Here is a 22,728-nt window from a genome sequence, read left to right as displayed (position 1 = left end):
GCTGCCAACATTTCCTCCTGTTTCAGGCCGCTCTGCCTCCCAGCATGCACCTGGAAATAAATCCGGGTTACAGAGTCACCTGCGGCTGCTCAGGAGGGAAGGTCGTCGAATTCATGCGTGAAAATTTGATGTAAAAATTTGATGTAACCGTGGTGAAATTCAGGAAAAAAAGGGGGCACTCTAATTACATCTTTGACCTCACGCCTTCATTTTTAATTTCACAGGTTTTCTCTGAACCTTGAGAGTGTTTGTGCCTCGAGGCTCCGGCTCAGTCCTGACCCCTCAGTGCGACTCAGAGTCTGAAAGAGCTGAATCTTAAATTAGACAATAAGAGGCTGTAGTTACACTGTGATGCTGTTTTCACCGCGCACACACACAAACACACACACACACCATCATACTACACTATTTATGATAATATGAGATGTGAGTCACACGGAGGAAAATAATAAAAATACTGAATAACGCGCAACCAACAATATTTCCTGTTTGCACAGGTTTCTACCTCCAGCCTCTTGCCGGGGCCTGTGGGAGCCCACGCCAGCGGAGTGGTGGTGGAGAGCGGGCCGGTCGTCTACGATGATCCGGCTGCTGATGAGGAAGATGAGGAGGAGGAGGAGACCTGTGTCAGCGCCATGGAGCTGATGGGCAGCAACGGTGAGTGTCATTTAACGCACAGTCTTTTACCATGTCCCTGATCCCTGAATTTGTTAAACAGTGGTGAAACAAAATCACAGCACATCTGGTGTTAAACATCTGATGTTAAAGTTAAAACTATCTGAAAATAAAAATAAAGTAAAAATGTAAAATCATCCAAAAATTGTTATTTCTGAACCGTTTTTGGGTTCAGAAGCTGAGACCAGCTGGTTGGTATCGTAAGGTTTTAGTTCAGCCGCCTCATGACCATTGTGATATAAACTTTTTAGCTAAGTAGGCAGGCTCTCGGCCGAAATATGCCAAAAAAAAGTCTGATTTTAGTAAGACCTCAAAATGTCATAAAAAACTTCATAGTATACTAAGGCTTGAAAATATGCCAAAAAAAAGCGATTTTTTTGTAAGACCTCAAAATGTAACAAAAGGCGTCATACAGCCGTAAGATGTCAAAATATGCCAAAAAAAGTGATTTTTTAGTAAGACCTCAAAATGTCATAAAAAACGTCATAGTATAGTAAGGCGTCAAAATCGGCCAAAAAAAGTCAAAATTTTTTTTGACCTCAAAATGTCATAAAAACAGTCATAGTATAGTAAGGCATCAAAATCGGCCAAAAAAAGTCAAAAAAAATTTTTTGACTTTTTTGTCATAAAAAACGTCATAGTATAGTAAGGCGTCAAAATCGGCCAAAAATAGTCAAAAAAATTTTTTTGACTCTTTATGTCATAAAAAACGTCATAGTATAGTAAGGTGTCAAAATCTGCCAAAAAAAAGTCAAAACATTTTTTTTCATTTTTTTGTCATAAAAAACGTCATAGTATAGTAAGGCGTCAAAATCGGCCAAAAAAAGTCAAAAAATTTTTTGACCTCAAAATGTCATAAAAAAACGTCATAGTATAGTAAGGCGTTTTTTTCGGCCAAAAAAAGTCAAAATTTTTTTTGACCTCAAAATGTCATAAAAAACAGTCATAGTATAGTAAGGCATCAAAATCGGCCAAAAAAAGTCAAAAATTTTTTTTTGACTTTTTTGTCATAAAAAACGTCATAGTATAGTAAGGCGTCAAAATCGGCCAAAAATAGTCAAACAAATTTTTTTGACTCTTTATGTCATAAAAAACGTCATAGTATAGTAAGGTGTCAAAATCTGCCAAAAAAAAGTCAAAACATTTTTTTTCATTTTTTTGTCATAAAAAACGTCATAGTATAGTAAGGCGTCAAAATCGGCCAAAAAAAGTCAAAAAATTTTTTGACCTCAAAATGTCATAAAAAAACGTCATAGTATAGTAAGGCGTTTTTTTCGGCCAAAAAAAGTCAAAATTTTTTTTGACCTCAAAATGTCATAAAAAACGTCATAGCATAGTAAGGCGTCAAAATCGGCCAAAAAAAGTCAAAAAAAATTTTTGACCTCAAAATGTCATAAAAATGGTCATAGTATAGTAAGGCGTCAAAATCGGCCAAAAAAAGTCGAAAAAAATTTTGACCTCAAAATGTCATAAAAAACGTCATAGTATAGTAAGGCGTTTTTTTCGGCCAAAAAAAGTCAAAATTTTTTTTGACCTCAAAATGTCATAAAAAACGTCATAGTATAGTAAGGCGTCAAAATCGGACAAAAAAAGTCAAAAAATTTTTTGACCTCAAAATGTCATAAAAAACGTCATAGTATAGTAAGGCGTCAAAATCGGCCAAAAAAAGTCAAAAATTTTTTTGACCTCAAAATGTCATAAAAAATGTCATAGTATAGTAAGGCGTTTTTTTCGGCCAAAAAAAGTCAAAAATTTTTTTGACCTCAAAATGTCATAAAAAACGTCATAGTATAGTAAGGCGTCAAAATCGGACAAAAAAAGTCAAAAATTTTTTTGACCTCAAAATGTCATAAAAAACGTCATAGTATAGTAAGGCGTTTTTTTCGGCCAAAAAAAGTCAAAAATTTTTTTGACCTCAAAATGTCAGAAAAAACGTCATAGTATAGTAAGGCGTTTTTTTCGGCCAAAAAAAGTCAAAAAATTTTTTGACCTCAAAATGTCATAAAAAACGTCATAGTATAGTAAGGCGTCAAAATCGGACAAAAAAAGTCAAAATTTTTTTTGACCTCAAAATGTCATAAAAAACGTCATAGTATAGTAAGGCGTTTTTTTCGGCCAAAAAAAGTCAAAAAAAATTTTTGACCTCAAAATGTCATAAAAAACGTCATAGTATAGTAAGGCGTTTTTTTCGGCCAAAAAAAGTCAAAAAATTTTTTGACCTCAAAATGTCATAAAAAACGTCATAGTATAGTAAGGCGTCAAAATCGGACAAAAAAAGTCAAAATTTTTTTTGACCTCAAAATGTCATAAAAAACGTCATAGTATAGTAAGGCGTTTTTTTCGGCCAAAAAAAGTCAAAAAAAATTTTTGACCTCAAAATGTCATAAAAAACGTCATAGTATAGTAAGGCGTTTTTTTCGGCCAAAAAAAGTCAAAAAATTTTTTGACCTCAAAATGTCATAAAAAACGTCATAGTATAGTAAGGCGTCAAAATCGGACAAAAAAAGTCAAAATTTTTTTTGACCTCAAAATGTCATAAAAAACGTCATAGTATAGTAAGGCGTCAAAATCGGCCAAAAAAGTCAAAAAATTTTTTGACCTCAAAATGTCATAAAAAACGTCATAGTATAGTAAGGCGTTTTTTTCGGCCAAAAAAAGTCAAAAATTTTTTTGACCTCAAAATGTCATAAAAAACGTCATAGTATAGTAAGGCGTTTTTTTCGGCCAAAAAAAGTCAAAAAAATTTTTGACCTCAAAATGTCATAAAAAACGTCATAGTATAGTAAGGCGTCAAAATCGGACAAAAAAAGTCAAAAAATTTTTTGACCTCAAAATGTCATAAAAAACGTCATAGTATAGTAAGGCGTCAAAATCGGCCAAAAAAAGTCAAAAATTTTTTTGACCTCAAAATGTCATAAAAAACGTCATAGTATAGTAAGGCGTTTCTTCGGACAAAAAAAGTCAAAAATTTTTTTGACCTCAAAATGTCATAAAAAACGTCATAGTATAGTAATGCGTTTTTTTCGGCCAAAAAAAGTCAAAAAATTTTTTGACCTCAAAATGTCATAATAAACGTCATAGTATAGTAAGGCGTTTTTTTCGGCCAAAAAGAGTCAACATTTTTTTTTACCTCAAAATGTCATAAAAAACGTCATAGTATAGTAAGGCGTTTTTTCGGCCAAAAAAAGTCAAAAAATTTTTTGACCTCAAAATGTCATAAAAAACGTCATAGTATAGTAAGGCGTCAAAATCGGCCAAAAAAAGTCAAAAATTTTTTTGACCTCAAAATGTCATAAAAAACGTCATAGTATAGTAAGGCGTCAAAATCGGACAAAAAAAGTCAAAAATTTTTTTGACCTCAAAATGTCATAAAAAACATCATAGTATAGTAAGGCGTTTTTTTCGGCAAAAAAAAAGTCAAAAAATTTTTTGACCTCAAAATGTCATAAAAAACGTCATAGTATAGTAAGGCGTTTTTTTCGGCCAAAAAAAGTCAAAAATTTTTTTGACCTCAAAATGTCAGAAAAAACGTCATAGTATAGTTAGGCGTTTTTTTCGGCCAAAAAAAGTCAAACATTTTTTTGACCTCAAAATGTCATAAAAAACGACATAGTATAGTAAGGCGTTTTTTTCGGCCAAAAAAAGTCAAAAAATTTTTTGACCTCAAAATGTCATAAAAAACGTCATAGTATAGTAAGGCGTTTTTTTCGGCCAAAAAAAGTCAAAAATTTTTTTGACCTCAAAATGTCATAAAAAACGTCATAGTATAGTAAGGCGTTTTTTTCGGCCAAAAAAAGTCAAAAAAATTTTTGACCTCAAAATGTCATAAAAAACGTCATAGTATAGTAAGGCGTTTTTTTCGGCCAAAAAAAGTCAAAAATTTTTTTGAGCTCAAAATGTCATAAAAAACGACATAGTATAGTAAGGCGTTTTTTTCGGCCAAAAAAAGTCAAAAAATTTTTTGACCTCAAAATGTCATAAAAAACGTCATAGTATAGTAAGGCGTTTTTTTCGGCCAAAAAAAGTCAAAATTTTTTTTGACCTCAAAATGTCATAAAAAACGTCATAGTATAGTAAGGCGTCAAAATCGGACAAAAAAAGTCAAAAAATTTTTTGACCTCAAAATGTCATAAAAAACGTCATAGTATAGTAAGGCGTCAAAATCGGCCAAAAAAAGTCAAAAATTTTTTTGACCTCAAAATGTCATAAAAAACGTCATAGTATAGTAAGGCTTTTTTTTTTAGACAAAAAAAGTCAAAAATTTTTTTGACCTCAAAATGTCATAAAAAACGTCATAGTATAGTAAGGCGTTTTTTCGGACAAAAAAAGTCAAAAATTTTTTTGACCTCAAAATGTCATAAAAAACGTCATAGTATAGTAATGCGTTTTTTTCGGCCAAAAAAAGTCAAAAAATTTTTTGACCTCAAAATGTCATAAAAAACGTCATAGTATAGTAAGGCGTTTTTTTCGGCCAAAAAAAGTCAACATTTTTTTTGACCTCAAAATGTCATAAAAAATGTCATAGTATAGTAAGGCGTTTTTTTCGGCCAAAAAAAGTCAAAAAAATTTTTGACCTCAAAATGTCATAAAAAACGTCATAGTATAGTAAGGCGTTTTTTTCGGCCAAAAAAAGTCAAAAATTTTTTTGACCTCAAAATGTCATAAAAAACGTCATAGTATAGTAAGGCGTTTTTTTCGGCCAAAAAAAGTCAAAAAATTTTTTGACCTCAAAATGTCATAAAAAACGTCATAGTATAGTAAGGCGTTTTTTTCGGCCAAAAAAAGTCAAAATTTTTTTTGACCTCAAAATGTCATAAAAAACGTCATAGTATAGTAAGGCGTCAAAATCGGCCAAAAAAGTCAAAAATTTTTTTGACCTCAAAATGTCATAAAAAACGTCATAGTATAGTAAGGCGTTTTTTCGGACAAAAAAAGTCAAAAATTTTTTTGACCTCAAAATGTCATAAAAAACGTCATAGTATAGTAAGGCGTTTTTTTCGGCCAAAAAAAGTCAAAAAAATTTTTGACCTCAAAATGTCATAAAAAACGTCATAGTATAGTAAGGCGTCAAAATCGGACAAAAAAAGTCAAAAAATTTTTTGACCTCAAAATGTCATAAAAAACGTCATAGTATAGTAAGGCGTCAAAATCGGCCAAAAAAAGTCAAAAATTTTTTTGACCTCAAAATGTCATAAAAAACGTCATAGTATAGTAAGGCGTTTCTTCGGACAAAAAAAGTCAAAAATTTTTTTGACCTCAAAATGTCATAAAAAACGTCATAGTATAGTAATGCGTTTTTTTCGGCCAAAAAAAGTCAAAAAATTTTTTGACCTCAAAATGTCATAATAAACGTCATAGTATAGTAAGGCGTTTTTTTCGGCCAAAAAGAGTCAACATTTTTTTTTACCTCAAAATGTCATAAAAAACGTCATAGTATAGTAAGGCGTTTTTTCGGCCAAAAAAAGTCAAAAAATTTTTTGACCTCAAAATGTCATAAAAAACGTCATAGTATAGTAAGGCGTCAAAATCGGCCAAAAAAAGTCAAAAATTTTTTTGACCTCAAAATGTCATAAAAAACGTCATAGTATAGTAAGGCGTCAAAATCGGACAAAAAAAGTCAAAAATTTTTTTGACCTCAAAATGTCATAAAAAACATCATAGTATAGTAAGGCGTTTTTTTCGGCAAAAAAAAAGTCAAAAAATTTTTTGACCTCAAAATGTCATAAAAAACGTCATAGTATAGTAAGGCGTTTTTTTTCGGCCAAAAAAAGTCAAAAATTTTTTTGACCTCAAAATGTCAGAAAAAACGTCATAGTATAGTTAGGCGTTTTTTTCGGCCAAAAAAAGTCAAACATTTTTTTGACCTCAAAATGTCATAAAAAACGACATAGTATAGTAAGGCGTTTTTTTCGGCCAAAAAAAGTCAAAAAATTTTTTGACCTCAAAATGTCATAAAAAACGTCATAGTATAGTAAGGCGTTTTTTTCGGCCAAAAAAAGTCAAAAATTTTTTTGAGCTCAAAATGTCATAAAAAACGTCATAGTATAGTAAGGCGTCAAAATCGGACAAAAAAAGTCAAAATTTTTTTTGACCTCAAAATGTCATAAAAAACGTCATAGTATAGTAAGGCGTTTTTTTCGGCCAAAAAAAGTCAAAATTTTTTTTGACCTCAAAATGTCATAAAAAACGTCATAGTATAGTAAGGCGTCAAAATCGGACAAAAAAAGTCAAAAAAATTTTTGACCTCAAAATGTCATAAAAAACGTCATAGTATAGTAAGGCGTCAAAATCGGCCAAAAAAAGTCAAAAATTTTTTTGACCTCAAAATGTCATAAAAAACGTCATAGTATAGTAAGGCGTTTTTTCGGACAAAAAAAGTCAAAAATTTTTTTGACCTCAAAATGTCATAAAAAACGTCATAGTATAGTAATGCGTTTTTTTCGGCCAAAAAAAGTCAAAAAATTTTTTGACCTCAAAATGTCATAAAAAACGTCATAGTATAGTAAGGCGTTTTTTTCGGCCAAAAAAAGTCAACATTTTTTTTGACCTCAAAATGTCATAAAAAACGTCATAGTATAGTAAGGCGTTTTTTTCGGCCAAAAAAAGTCAAAAAATTTTTTGACCTCAAAATGTCATAAAAAACGTCATAGTATAGTAAGGCGTCAAAATCGGCCAAAAAAAGTCAAAAATTTTTTTGACCTCAAAATGTCATAAAAAACGTCATAGTATAGCAAGGCGTTTTTTTCGGCCAAAAAAAGTCAAAAATTTTTTTGACCTCAAAATGTCATAAAAAACGTCATAGTATAGTAAGGCGTCAAAATCGGACAAAAAAAGTCAAAATTTTTTTTGACCTCAAAATGTCATAAAAAACGTCATAGTATAGTAAGGCGTTTTTTTCGGCCAAAAAAAGTCAAAAATTTTTTTGACCTCAAAATGTCATAAAAAACGTCATAGTATAGTAAGGCGTCAAAATCGGCCAAAAAAAGTCAAAAATTTTTTTGACCTCAAAATGTCATAAAAAACGTCATAGTATAGTAAGGCGTCAAAATCGGACAAAAAAAGTCAAAAAATTTTTTGACCTCAAAATGTCATAAAAAACGTCATAGTATAGTAAGGCGTTTTTTTCGGCCAAAAAAAGTCAAAAATTTTTTTGACCTCAAAATGTCAGAAAAAACGTCATAGTATAGTAAGGCGTTTTTTTCGGCCAAAAAAAGTCAAAAAAATTTTTGACCTCAAAATGTCATAAAAAACGTCATAGTATAGTAAGGCGTCAAAATCGGACAAAAAAAGTCAAAATTTTTTTTGACCTCAAAATGTCATAAAAAACGTCATAGTATAGTAAGGCGTTTTTTTTCGGCCAAAAAAAGTCAAAATTTTTTTTGACCTCAAAATGTCATAAAAAACGTCATAGTATAGTAAGGCGTCAAAATCGGACAAAAAAAGTCAAAAAAATTTTTGACCTCAAAATGTCATAAAAAACGTCATAGTATAGTAAGGCGTCAAAATCGGCCAAAAAAAGTCAAAAATTTTTTTGACCTCAAAATGTCATAAAAAACGTCATAGTATAGTAAGGCGTTTTTTCGGACAAAAAAAGTCAAAAATTTTTTTGACCTCAAAATGTCATAAAAAACGTCATAGTATAGTAATGCGTTTTTTTCGGCCAAAAAAAGTCAAAAAATTTTTTGACCTCAAAATGTCATAAAAAACGTCATAGTATAGTAAGGCGTCAAAATCGGACAAAAAAAGTCAAAAAAATTTTTGACCTCAAAATGTCATAAAAAACGTCATAGTATAGTAAGGCGTCAAAATCGGCCAAAAAAAGTCAAAAATTTTTTTGACCTCAAAATGTCATAAAAAACGTCATAGTATAGTAAGGCGTTTTTTCGGACAAAAAAAGTCAAAAATTTTTTTGACCTCAAAATGTCATAAAAAACGTCATAGTATAGTAATGCGTTTTTTTCGGCCAAAAAAAGTCAAAAAATTTTTTGACCTCAAAATGTCATAAAAAACGTCATAGTATAGTAAGGCGTTTTTTTCGGCCAAAAAAGTCAACATTTTTTTTGACCTCAAAATGTCATAAAAAACGTCATAGTATAGTAAGGCGTTTTTTTCGGCCAAAAAAAGTCAAAAAATTTTTTGACCTCAAAATGTCATAAAAACGTCATAGTATAGTAAGGCGTCAAAATCGGCCAAAAAAAGTCAAAAATTTTTTTGACCTCAAAATGTCATAAAAAACGTCATAGTATAGTAAGGCGTTTTTTTCGGCCAAAAAAAGTCAAAAATTTTTTTGACCTCAAAATGTCATAAAAAACGTCATAGTATAGTAAGGCGTCAAAATCGGACAAAAAAAGTCAAAATTTTTTTTGACCTCAAAATGTCATAAAAAACGTCATAGTATAGTAAGGCGTTTTTTTCGGCCAAAAAAAGTCAAAAATTTTTTTGACCTCAAAATGTCATAAAAAACGTCATAGTATAGTAAGGCGTCAAAATCGGCCAAAAAAAGTCAAAAATTTTTTTGACCTCAAAATGTCATAAAAAACGTCATAGTATAGTAAGGCGTCAAAATCGGACAAAAAAAGTCAAAAAATTTTTTGACCTCAAAATGTCATAAAAAACGTCATAGTATAGTAAGGCGTTTTTTTCGGCCAAAAAAAGTCAAAAATTTTTTTGACCTCAAAATGTCAGAAAAAACGTCATAGTATAGTAAGGCGTTTTTTTCGGCCAAAAAAAGTCAAAAAAATTTTTGACCTCAAAATGTCATAAAAAACGTCATAGTATAGTAAGGCGTCAAAATCGGACAAAAAAAGTCAAAATTTTTTTTGACCTCAAAATGTCATAAAAAACGTCATAGTATAGTAAGGCGTTTTTTTCGGCCAAAAAAAGTCAAAATTTTTTTTGACCTCAAAATGTCATAAAAAACGTCATAGTATAGTAAGGCGTCAAAATCGGACAAAAAAAGTCAAAAAAATTTTTGACCTCAAAATGTCATAAAAAACGTCGTAGTATAGTAAGGCGTCAAAATCGGCCAAAAAAAGTCAAAAATTTTTTTGACCTCAAAATGTCATAAAAAACGTCATAGTATAGTAAGGCGTTTTTTCGGACTAAAAAAGTCAAAAATTTTTTTGACCTCAAAATGTCATAAAAAACGTCATAGTATAGTAATGCGTTTTTTTCGGCCAAAAAAAGTCAAAAAATTTTTTGACCTCAAAATGTCATAAAAAACGTCATAGTATAGTAAGGCGTTTTTTTCGGCAAAAAAAAAGTCGAAAATTTTTTTGACCTCAAAATGTCATAAAAAACGTCATAGTATAGTAAGGCGTCAAAATCGGCCAAAAAAAGTCAAAAATTTTTTTGACCTCAAAATGTCATAAAAAACGTCATAGTATAGTAAGGCGTCAAAATCGGACAAAAAAAGTCAAAAAATTTTTTGACCTCAAAATGTCATAAAAAACGTCATAGTATAGTAAGGCGTTTTTTTCGGCCAAAAAAAGTCAAAAATTTTTTTGACCTCAAAATGTCAGAAAAAACGTCATAGTATAGTAAGGCGTTTTTTTCGGCCAAAAAAAGTCAAAAAATTTTTTGACCTCAAAATGTCATAAAAAACGTCATAGTATAGTAAGGCGTCAAAATCGGACAAAAAAAGTCAAAATTTTTTTTGACCTCAAAATGTCATAAAAAACGTCATAGTATAGTAAGGCGTTTTTTTTCGGCCAAAAAAAGTCAAAATTTTTTTTGACCTCAAAATGTCATAAAAAACGTCATAGTATAGTAAGGCGTCAAAATCGGACAAAAAAAGTCAAAAAAATTTTTGACCTCAAAATGTCATAAAAAACGTCATAGTATAGTAAGGCGTCAAAATCGGACAAAAAAAGTCAAAAATTTTTTTGACCTCAAAATGTCATAAAAAACGTCATAGTATAGTAAGGCGTTTTTTCGGACAAAAAAAGTCAAAAATTTTTTTGACCTCAAAATGTCATAAAAAACGTCATAGTATAGTAATGCGTTTTTTTCGGCCAAAAAAAGTCAAAAAATTTTTTGACCTCAAAATGTCATAAAAAACGTCATAGTATAGTAAGGCGTCAAAATCGGCCAAAAAAAGTCAAAAATTTTTTTGACCTCAAAATGTCATAAAAAACGTCATAGTATAGTAAGGCGTCAAAATCGGACAAAAAAAGTCAAAAAATTTTTTGACCTCAAAATGTCATAAAAAACGTCATAGTATAGTAAGGCGTTTTTTTCGGCAAAAAAAAAGTCAAAAAATTTTTTGACCTCAAAATGTCATAAAAAACGTCATAGTATAGTAAGGCGTTTTTTTTCGGCCAAAAAAAGTCAAAAATTTTTTTGACCTCAAAATGTCAGAAAAAACGTCATAGTATAGTAAGGCGTTTTTTTCGGCCAAAAAAAGTCAAAAAATTTTTTGACCTCAAAATGTCATAAAAAACGTCATAGTATAGTAAGGCGTCAAAATCGGCCAAAAAAAGTCAAAAATTTTTTTGACCTCAAAATGTCATAAAAAACGTCATAGTATAGTAAGGCGTCAAAATCGGACAAAAAAAGTCAAAAAATTTTTTGACCTCAAAATGTCATAAAAAACGTCATAGTATAGTAAGGCGTTTTTTTCGGCCAAAAAAAGTCAAAAAATTTTTTGACCTCAAAATGTCATAAAAAACGTCATAGTATAGTAAGGCGTCAAAATCGGACAAAAAAAGTCAAAATTTTTTTTGACCTCAAAATGTCATAAAAAACGTCATAGTATAGTAAGGCGTTTTTTTCGGCCAAAAAAAGTCAAAATTTTTTTTGACCTCAAAATGTCATAAAAAACGTCATAGTATAGTAAGGCGTCAAAATCGGACAAAAAAAGTCAAAAAAATTTTTGACCTCAAAATGTCATAAAAAACGTCATAGTATAGTAAGGCGTCAAAATCGGACAAAAAAAGTCAAAAATTTTTTTGACCTCAAAATGTCATAAAAAACGTCATAGTATAGTAAGGCGTTTTTTCGGACAAAAAAAGTCAAAAAATTTTTTGACCTCAAAATGTCATAAAAAACGTCATAGTATAGTAATGCGTTTTTTTCGGCCAAAAAAAGTCAAAAAATTTTTTGACCTCAAAATGTCATAAAAAACGTCATAGTATAGTAAGGCGTTTTTTTCGGCAAAAAAAAAGTCAAAAAATTTTTTGACCTCAAAATGTCATAAAAAACGTCATAGTATAGTAAGGCGTTTTTTTCGGCCAAAAAAAGTCAAAAATTTTTTTGACCTCAAAATGTCATAAAAAACGTCATAGTATAGTAGGGCGTTTTTTTCGGCCAAAAAAAGTCAAAAATTTTTTTGACCTCAAAATGTCATAAAAAACGTCATAGTATAGTAAGGCGTTTTTTTCGGCCAAAAAAAGTCAAAAATTTTTTTGACCTCAAAATGTCATAAAAAACGTCATAGTATAGTAAGGCGTCAAAATCGGCCAAAAAAAGTCAAAAAATTTTTTGACCTCAAAATGTCATAAAAAACGTCATAGTATAGTAAGGCGTTTTTTTCGGCCAAAAAAAGTCAAAAATTTTTTTGACCTCAAAATGTCAGAAAAAACGTCATAGTATAGTAAGGCGTCAAAATCGGCCAAAAAAAGTCAAAATAATTTTTGACCTCAAAATGTCATAAAAAACGTCATAGTATAGTAAGGCGTTTTTTTCGGACAAAAAAAGTCAAAAATTTTTTTGACCTCAAAATGTCATAAAAAACGTCATAGTATAGTAAGGCGTCAAAATCGGACAAAAAAAGTCAAAAAATTTTTTGACCTCAAAATGTCATAAAAAACGTCATAGTATAGTAAGGCGTTTTTTTCGGCCAAAAAAAGTCAAAAATTTTTTTGACCTCAAAATGTCAGAAAAAACGTCATAGTATAGTAAGGCGTCAAAATCGGACAAAAAAAGTCAAAAATTTTTTTGACCTCAAAATGTCATAAAAAACATCATAGTATAGTAAGGCGTTTTTTTCGGCAAAAAAAAAGTCAAAAAATTTTTTGACCTCAAAATGTCATAAAAAACGTCATAGTATAGTAAGGCGTTTTTTTCGGCCAAAAAAAGTCAAAAATTTTTTTGACCTCAAAATGTCATAAAAAACGTCATAGTATAGTAAGGCGTTTTTTTCGGCCAAAAAAAGTCAAAAATTTTTTTGACCTCAAAATGTCATAAAAAACGTCATAGTATAGTAAGGCGTTTTTTTCGGCCAAAAAAAGTCAAAAAATTTTTTGACCTCAAAATGTCATAAAAAACGTCATAGTATAGTAAGGCGTTTTTTTCGGCCAAAAAAAGTCAAAAATTTTTTTGAGCTCAAAATGTCATAAAAAACGACATAGTATAGTAAGGCGTTTTTTTCGGCCAAAAAAAGTCAAAAAATTTTTTGACCTCAAAATGTCATAAAAAACGTCATAGTATAGTAAGGCGTTTTTTTCGGCCAAAAAAAGTCAAAAATTTTTTTGACCTCAAAATGTCATAAAAAACGTCATAGTATAGTAAGGCGTCAAAATCGGCCAAAAAAAGTCAAAAATTTTTTTGACCTCAAAATGTCATAAAAAACGTCATAGTATAGTAAGGCGTCAAAATCGGCCAAAAAAAGTCAAAAATTTTTTTGACCTCAAAATGTCATAAAAAACGTCATAGTATAGTAAGGCGTTTTTTTCAGACAAAAAAAGTCAAAAATTTTTTTGACCTCAAAATGTCATAAAAAACATCATAGTATAGTAAGGCGTTTTTTCGGACAAAAAAAGTCAAAAAATTTTTTGACCTCAAAATGTCATAAAAAACGTCATAGTATAGTAAGGCGTCAAAATCGGACAAAAAAAGTCAAAAAAATTTTTGACCTCAAAATGTCATAAAAAACGTCATAGTATAGTAAGGCGTTTTTTTCGGCCAAAAAAAGTCAAAAAATTTTTTGAGCTCAAAATGTCATAAAAAACGTCATAGTATAGTAAGGCGTCAAAATCGGACAAAAAAAGTCAAAATTTTTTTTGACCTCAAAATGTCATAAAAAACGTCATAGTATAGTAAGGCGTTTTTTTCGGCCAAAAAAAGTCAAAAATTTTTTTGACCTCAAAATGTCATAAAAAACGTCATAGTATAGTAATGCGTTTTTTTCGGCCAAAAAAAGTCAAAAAATTTTTTGACCTCAAAATGTCATAAAAAACGTCATAGTATTGTAAGGCGTTTTTTTCGGCCAAAAAAAGTCAACATTTTTTTTGACCTCAAAATGTCATAAAAAACGTCATAGTATAGTAAGGCGTTTTTTTCGGCCAAAAAAAGTCAAAAAATTTTTTGACCTCAAAATGTCATAAAAAACGTCATAGTATAGTAAGGCGTTTTTTTCGGCCAAAAAAAGTCAAAAATTTTTTTGACCTCAAAATGTCATAAAAAACGTCATAGTATAGTAAGGCGTCAAAATCGGACAAAAAAAGTCAAAATTTTTTTTGACCTCAAAATGTCATAAAAAACGTCATAGTATAGTAAGGCGTTTTTTTCGGCCAAAAAAAGTCAAAATTTTTTTTGACCTCAAAATGTCATAAAAAACGTCATAGTATAGTAAGGCGTCAAAATCGGACAAAAAAAGTCAAAAAATTTTTTGACCTCAAAATGTCATAAAAAACGTCATAGTATAGTAAGGCGTTTTTTTCGGCCAAAAAAAGTCAAAAAATTTTTTGACCTCAAAATGTCATAAAAAACGTCATAGTATAGTAAGGCGTCAAAATCGGACAAAAAAAGTCAAAAATTTTTTTGACCTCAAAATGTCATAAAAAACGTCATAGTATAGTAAGGCGTTTTTTTCGGCCAAAAAAAGTCAAAAAATTTTTTGACCTCAAAATGTCATAAAAAACGTCATAGTATAGTAAGGCGTTTTTTTTCGGACAAAAAAAGTCAAAAAAATTTTTGACCTCAAAATGTCATAAAAAACGTCATAGTATAGTAAGGCGTTTTTTCGGACAAAAAAAGTCAAAAAATTTTTTGACCTCAAAATGTCATAAAAAACGTCATAGTATAGTAAGGCGTCAAAATCGGACAAAAAAAGTCAAAAAAATTTTTGACCTCAAAATGTCATAAAAAACGTCATAGTATAGTAAGGCGTTTTTTTCGGCCAAAAAAAGTCAAAAAATTTTTTGACCTCAAAATGTCATAAAAAACGTCATAGTATAGTAAGGCGTCAAAATCGGACAAAAAAAGTCAAAATTTTTTTTGACCTCAAAATGTCATAAAAAACGTCATAGTATAGTAAGGCGTTTTTTTCGGCCAAAAAAAGTCAAAAATTTTTTTGACCTCAAAATGTCATAAAAAACGTCATAGTATAGTAATGCGTTTTTTTCGGCCAAAAAAAGTCAAAAAATTTTTTGACCTCAAAATGTCATAAAAAACGTCATAGTATTGTAAGGCGTTTTTTTTCGGCCAAAAAAAGTCAACATTTTTTTTGACCTCAAAATGTCATAAAAAACGTCATAGTATAGTAAGGCGTTTTTTTTCGGCCAAAAAAAGTCAAAAAATTTTTTGACCTCAAAATGTCATAAAAAACGTCATAGTATAGTAAGGCGTTTTTTTCGGCCAAAAAAAGTCAAAATTTTTTTGACCTCAAAATGTCATAAAAAACGTCATAGTATAGTAAGGCGTCAAAATCGGACAAAAAAAGTCAAAATTTTTTTTGACCTCAAAATGTCATAAAAAACGTCATAGTATAGTAAGGCGTTTTTTTCGGCCAAAAAAAGTCAAAATTTTTTTTGACCTCAAAATGTCATAAAAAACGTCATAGTATAGTAAGGCGTCAAAATCGGACAAAAAAAGTCAAAAAATTTTTTGACCTCAAAATGTCATAAAAAACGTCATAGTATAGTAAGGCGTTTTTTTCGGCCAAAAAAAGTCAAAAAATTTTTTGACCTCAAAATGTCATAAAAAACGTCATAGTATAGTAAGGCGTCAAAATCGGACAAAAAAAGTCAAAAATTTTTTTGACCTCAAAATGTCATAAAAAACGTCATAGTATAGTAAGGCGTTTTTTTCGGCCAAAAAAAGTCAAAAAATTTTTTGACCTCAAAATGTCATAAAAAACGTCATAGTATAGTAAGGCGTTTTTTTCGGACAAAAAAAGTCAAAAAAATTTTTGACCTCAAAATGTCATAAAAAACGTCATAGTATAGTAAGGCGTTTTTTTCGGACAAAAAAAGTCAAAAAAATTTTTGACCTCAAAATGTCATAAAAAACGTCATAGTATAGTAAGGCGTCAAAATCGGCCAAAAAAAGTCAAAAAAAATTTTGACCTCAAAATGTCATAAAAATGGTCATAGTATAGTAAGGCGTTTTTTTCGGCCAAAAAAAGTCAAAATTTTTTTGAGCTCAAAATGTCATAAAAAACGTCATAGTATAGTAAGGCGTTTTTTTCGGCCAAAAAAAGTCAAAAATTTTTTTGACCTCAAAATGTCAGAAAAAACGTCATAGTATAGTAAGGCGTCAAAATCGGCCAAAAAAAGTCAAAAAAATTTTTGACCTCAAAATGTCATAAAAAACGTCATAGTATAGTAAGGCGTTTTTTTCGGACAAAAAAAGTCAAAAATTTTTTTGACCTCAAAATGTCATAAAAAACGTCATAGTATAGTAAGGCGTCAAAATCGGACAAAAAAAGTCAAAAATTTTTTTGACCTCAAAATGTCATAAAAAACGTCATAGTATAGTAAGGCGTCAAAATCGGCCAAAAAAAGTCAAAAAATTTTTTGACCTCAAAATGTCATAAAAAACGTCATAGTATAGTAAGGCGTTTTTTTCGGCCAAAAAAAGTCAACATTTTTTTTGACCTCAAAATGTCATAAAAAACGTCATAGTATAGTAAGGCGTTTTTTTCGGCCAAAAAAAGTCAAAAAATTTTTTGACCTCAAAATGTCATAAAAAACGTCATAGTATAGTAAGGCGTTTTTTTCGGCCAAAAAAAGTCAAAAAATTTTTTGACCTCAAAATGTCATAAAAAACGTCATAGTATAGTAAGGCGTTTTTTTCGGACAAAAAAAGTCAAAAAAATTTTTGACCTCAAAATGTCATAAAAAACGTCATAGTATAGTAAGGCGTTTTTTTCGGACAAAAAAAGTCAAAAAAATTTTTGACCTCAAAATGTCATAAAAAACGTCATAGTATAGTAAGGCGTCAAAATCGGCCAAAAAAAGTCAAAAAAAATTTTGACCTCAAAATGTCATAAAAATGGTCATAGTATAGTAAGGCGTTTTTTTCGGCCAAAAAAAGTCAAAATTTTTTTGAGCTCAAAATGTCATAAAAAACGTCATAGTATAGTAAGGCGTTTTTTTTCGGCCAAAAAAAGTCAAAAATTTTTTTGACCTCAAAATGTCAGAAAAAACGTCATAGTATAGTAAGGCGTCAAAATCGGCCAAAAAAAGTCAAAAAAATTTTTGACCTCAAAATGTCATAAAAAACGTCATAGTATAGTAAGGCGTTTTTTTCGGACAAAAAAAGTCAAAAATTTTTTTGACCTCAAAATGTCATAAAAAACGTCATAGTATAGTAAGGCGTCAAAATCGGACAAAAAAAGTCAAAAATTTTTTTGACCTCAAAATGTCATAAAAAACGTCATAGTATAGTAAGGCGTTTTTTTCGGCCAAAAAAAGTCAAAAATTTTTTTGACCTCAAAATGTCAGAAAAAACGTCATAGTATAGTAAGGCGTTTTTTTCGGCCAAAAAAAGTCAAAAAAATTTTTTGACCTCAAAATGTCATAAAAAACGTCATAGTATAGTAAGGCGTCAAAATCGGACAAAAAAAGTCAAAATTTTTTTTGACCTCAAAATGTCATAAAAAACGTCATAGTATAGTAAGGCGTTTTTTTCGGCCAAAAAAAGTCAAAAAATTTTTTGACCTCAAAATGTCATAAAAAACGTCATAGTATAGTAAGGCGTCAAAATCGGACAAAAAAAGTCAAAAATTTTTTTGAGCTCAAAATGTCATAAAAAACGACATAGTATAGTAAGGCGTCAAAATCGGACAAAAAAAGTCAAAAAATTTTTTGACCTCAAAATGTCATAAAAAACGTCATAGTATAGTAAGGCGTTTTTTTCGGCCAAAAAAAGTCAAAAAATTTTTTGACCTCAAAATGTCAGAAAAAACGTCATAGTATAGTAAGGCGTTTTTTTCGGCCAAAAAAAGTCAAAAATTTTTTTGACCTCAAAATGTCATAAAAAACGTCATAGTATAGTAAGGCGTCAAAATCGGACAAAAAAAGTCAAAATTTTTTTTGACCTCAAAATGTCATAAAAAACGTCATAGTATAGTAAGGCGTTTTTTTCGGCCAAAAAAAGTCAAAAATTTTTTTGACCTCAAAATGTCAGAAAAAACGTCATAGTATAGTAAGGCGTCAAAATCGGACAAAAAAAGTCAAAAATTTTTTTGAGCTCAAAATGTCATAAAGAACGACATAGTATAGTAAGGCGTCAAAATCGGACTAAAAAAGTCAAAAAAATTTTTGACCTCAAAATGTCATAAAAAACGTCATAGTATAGTAAGGCGTTTTTTCCGGCCAAAAAAGTCAAAAATTTTTTTGACCTCAAAATGTCATAAAAAACGTCATAGTATAGTAAGGCGTTTTTTTCGGCCAAAAAAAGTCAAAATTTTTTTTGACCTCAAAATGTCATAAAAAACATCATAGTATAGTAAGGCGTCAAAGTCGGACAAAAAAAGTCAAAAAATTTTTTGACCTCAAAATGTCATAAAAAACGTCATAGTATAGTAAGGCGTTTTTTTCGGACAAAAAAAGTCAAAAATTTTTTTGACCTCAAAATGTCATAAAAAACGTCATAGTATAGTAAGGCGTCAAAATCGGACAAAAAAAGTCAAAAAATTTTTTGACCTCAAAATGTCATAAAAAACGTCATAGTATAGTAAGGCGTCAAAATCGGCCAAAAAAAGTCAAAAATTTTTTTGACCTCAAAATGTCATAAAAAACGTCATAGTATAGTAAGGCGTCAAAATCGGACAAAAAAAGTCAAAAAATTTTTTGACCTCAAAATGTCATAAAAAACGTCATAGTATAGTAAGGCGTTTTTTTCGGCAAAAAAAAGTCAAAAATTTTTTTGACCTCAAAATGTCAGAAAAAACGTCATAGTATAGTAAGGCGTTTTTTTCGGCCAAAAAAAGTCAAAAATTTTTTTGACCTCAAAATGTCATAAAAAACGTCATAGTATAGTAAGGCGTCAAAATCGGACAAAAAAAGTCAAAATTTTTTTTGACCTCAAAATGTCATAAAAAACGTCATAGTATAGTAAGGCGTTTTTTTCGGCCAAAAAAAGTCAAAAATTTTTTTGACCTCAAAATGTCATAAAAAACGTCATAGTATAGTAAGGCGTTTTTTTCGGCCAAAAAAAGTCAAAAAATTTTTTGACCTCAAAATGTCATAAAAAACGTCATAGTATAGTAAGGCGTCAAAATCGGACAAAAAAAGTCAAAAAATTTTTTGACCTCAAAATGTCATAAAAAACGTCATAGTATAGTAAGGCGTTTTTTTCGGCAAAAAAAAGTCAAAAAATTTTTTGACCTCAAAATGTCAGAAAAAACGTCATAGTATAGTAAGGCGTCAAAATCGGACAAAAAAAGTCAAAAATTTTTTTGAGCTCAAAATGTCATAAAGAACGACATAGTATAGTAAGGCGTCAAAATCGGACTAAAAAAGTCAAAAAAATTTTTGACCTCAAAATGTCATAAAAAACGTCATAGTATAGTAAGGCGTTTTTTCCGGCCAAAAAAGTCAAAAATTTTTTTGACCTCAAAATGTCATAAAAAACGTCATAGTATAGTAAGGCGTTTTTTTCGGCCAAAAAAAGTCAAAAATTTTTTTGACCTCAAAATGTCATAAAAAACGTCATAGTATAGTAAGGCGTTTTTTTTCGGCCAAAAAAAGTCAAAAAAATTTTTGACCTCAAAATGTCATAAAAAACGTCATAGTATAGTAAGGCGTCAAAATCGGACAAAAAAAGTCAAAAAATTTTTTGACCTCAAAATGTCATAAAAAACGTCATAGTATAGTAAGGCGTTTTTTTCGGCAAAAAAAAGTCAAAAATTTTTTTGACCTCAAAATGTCAGAAAAAACGTCATAGTATAGTAAGGCGTTTTTTTCGGCCAAAAAAAGTCAAAAATTTTTTTGACCTCAAAATGTCATAAAAAACGTCATAGTATAGTAAGGCGTCAAAATCGGACAAAAAAAGTCAAAATTTTTTTTGACCTCAAAATGTCATAAAAAACGTCATAGTATAGTAAGGCGTTTTTTTCGGCCAAAAAAAGTCAAAAATTTTTTTGACCTCAAAATGTCATAAAAAACGTCATAGTATAGTAAGGCGTTTTTTTCGGCCAAAAAAAGTCAAAAAATTTTTTGACCTCAAAATGTCATAAAAAACGTCATAGTATAGTAAGGCGTCAAAATCGGACAAAAAAAGTCAAAAAATTTTTTGACCTCAAAATGTCATAAAAAACGTCATAGTATAGTAAGGCGTTTTTTTCGGCAAAAAAAAGTCAAAAAATTTTTTGACCTCAAAATGTCAGAAAAAACGTCATAGTATAGTAAGGCGTCAAAATCGGACAAAAAAAGTCAAAAATTTTTTTGAGCTCAAAATGTCATAAAGAACGACATAGTATAGTAAGGCGTCAAAATCGGACTAAAAAAGTCAAAAAAATTTTTGACCTCAAAATGTCATAAAAAACGTCATAGTATAGTAAGGCGTTTTTTCCGGCCAAAAAAGTCAAAAATTTTTTTGACCTCAAAATGTCATAAAAAACGTCATAGTATAGTAAGGCGTTTTTTTCGGCCAAAAAAAGTCAAAAATTTTTTTGACCTCAAAATGTCATAAAAAACGTCATAGTATAGTAAGGCGTTTTTTTCGGCCAAAAAAAGTCAAAAAAATTTTTGACCTCAAAATGTCATAAAAAACGTCATAGTATAGTAAGGCGTCAAAATCGGACAAAAAAAGTCAAAAAATTTTTTGACCTCAAAATGTCATAAAAAACGTCATAGTATAGTAAGGCGTTTTTTTCGGCAAAAAAAAGTCAAAAATTTTTTTGACCTCAAAATGTCAGAAAAAACGTCATAGTATAGTAAGGCGTTTTTTTCGGACAAAAAAAGTCAAAAATTTTTTTGACCTCAAAATGTCATAAAAAACGTCATAGTATAGTAAGGCGTCAAAATCGGACAAAAAAAGTCAAAATTTTTTTTGACCTCAAAATGTCATAAAAAACGTCATAGTATAGTAAGGCGTTTTTTTCGGCCAAAAAAAGTCAAAAATTTTTTTGACCTCAAAATGTCATAAAAAACGTCATAGTATAGTAAGGCGTTTTTTTCGGCCAAAAAAAGTCAAAAAATTTTTTGACCTCAAAATGTCATAAAAAACGTCATAGTATAGTAAGGCGTCAAAATCGGACAAAAAAAGTCAAAAAATTTTTTGACCTCAAAATGTCATAAAAAACGTCATAGTATAGTAAGGCGTTTTTTTCGGCAAAAAAAAGTCAAAAAATTTTTTGACCTCAAAATGTCAGAAAAAACGTCATAGTATAGTAAGGCGTCAAAATCGGACAAAAAAAGTCAAAAATTTTTTTGAGCTCAAAATGTCATAAAGAACGACATAGTATAGTAAGGCGTCAAAATCGGACTAAAAAAGTCAAAAAAATTTTTGACCTCAAAATGTCATAAAAAACGTCATAGTATAGTAAGGCGTTTTTTCCGGCCAAAAAAGTCAAAAATTTTTTTGACCTCAAAATGTCATAAAAAACGTCATAGTATAGTAAGGCGTTTTTTTCGGCCAAAAAAAGTCAAAAATTTTTTTGACCTCAAAATGTCATAAAAAACGTCATAGTATAGTAAGGCGTTTTTTTCGGCCAAAAAAAGTCAAAAAAATTTTTGACCTCAAAATGTCATAAAAAACGTCATAGTATAGTAAGGCGTCAAAATCGGACAAAAAAAGGCAAAAAATTTTTTGACCTCAAAATGTCATAAAAAACGTCATAGTATAGTAAGGCGTCAAAATCGGCCAAAAAAAGTCAAAAATTTTTTTGACCTCAAAATGTCATAAAAAACGTCATAGTATAGTAAGGCGTTTTTTCGGACAAAAAAAGTCAAAAATTTTTTTGACCTCAAAATGTCATAAAAAACGTCATAGTATAGTAAGGCGTTTTTTTCGGCCAAAAAAAGTCAAAATTTTTTTTGACCTCAAAATGTCATAAAAAACATCATAGTATAGTAAGGCGTCAAAGTCGGACAAAAAAAGTCAAAAAAATTTTTGACCTCAAAATGTCATAAAAAACGTCATAGTATAGTAAGGCGTTTTTTTCGGCCAAAAAAAGTCAAAAATTTTTTTGACCTCAAAATGTCATAAAAAACGTCATAGTATAGTAAGGCGTTTTTTTCGGCCAAAAAAAGTCAACATTTTTTTTTACCTCAAAATGTCATAAAAAACGTCATAGTATAGTAAGGCGTCAAAATCGGCCAAAAAAAGTCAAAAAATTTTTTGACCTCAAAATGTCATAAAAAACGTCATAGTATAGTAAGGCGTCAAAATCGGACAAAAAAAGTCAAAAATTTTTTTGACCTCAAAATGTCATAAAAAACGTCATAGTATAGTAAGGCGTTTTTTTTCGGCCAAAAAAAGTCAAAAAATTTTTTGACCTCAAAATGTCATAAAAAACGTCATAGTATAGTAAGGCGTTTTTTTCGGCCAAAAAAAGTCAAAAATTTTTTTGACCTCAAAATGTCCTAAAAAACGTCATAGTATAGTAAGGTGTTTTTTTCGGCCAAAAAAAGTCAAAAATTTTTTTGACCTCAAAATGTCATAAAAAACGTCATAGTATAGTAATGCGTTTTTTTCGGCCAAAAAAAGTCAAAAAATTTTTTGACCTCAAAATGTCATAAAAAACGTCATAGTATTGTAAGGCGTTTTTTTCGGCCAAAAAAAGTCAACATTTTTTTTGACCTCAAAATGTCATAAAAAACGTCATAGTATAGTAAGGCGTTTTTTTCGGCCAAAAAAAGTCAAAAAATTTTTTGACCTCAA

The 22,728-nt window shown here is 29.7% G+C and overlaps 1 protein-coding gene across 2 annotated transcripts in view; it reads left to right on the top strand.

Annotated features, from left to right (window-relative positions):
* Positions 1-22,728, top strand: part of brf1a (BRF1 RNA polymerase III transcription initiation factor subunit a) — a 98,712-nt gene that overhangs the window by 70,565 nt on the left and 5,419 nt on the right. For both annotated transcript variants that reach the window (XM_041061419.1, XM_041061420.1), the window contains exon 18: positions 498-657. In XM_041061419.1, coding sequence (XP_040917353.1) covers positions 498-657 — 160 coding nt within the window. The remainder of the gene's footprint in view (positions 1-497; positions 658-22,728) is intronic.

The sequence above is a fragment of the Toxotes jaculatrix genome, chromosome 17, assembly GCF_017976425.1.
Source record: "Toxotes jaculatrix isolate fToxJac2 chromosome 17, fToxJac2.pri, whole genome shotgun sequence".
NCBI lineage: Eukaryota > Metazoa > Chordata > Actinopteri > Toxotidae > Toxotes > Toxotes jaculatrix.
Note: the sequence above shows the minus strand (reverse complement) of the source record. Positions and strands in the feature narration are given on the sequence as shown.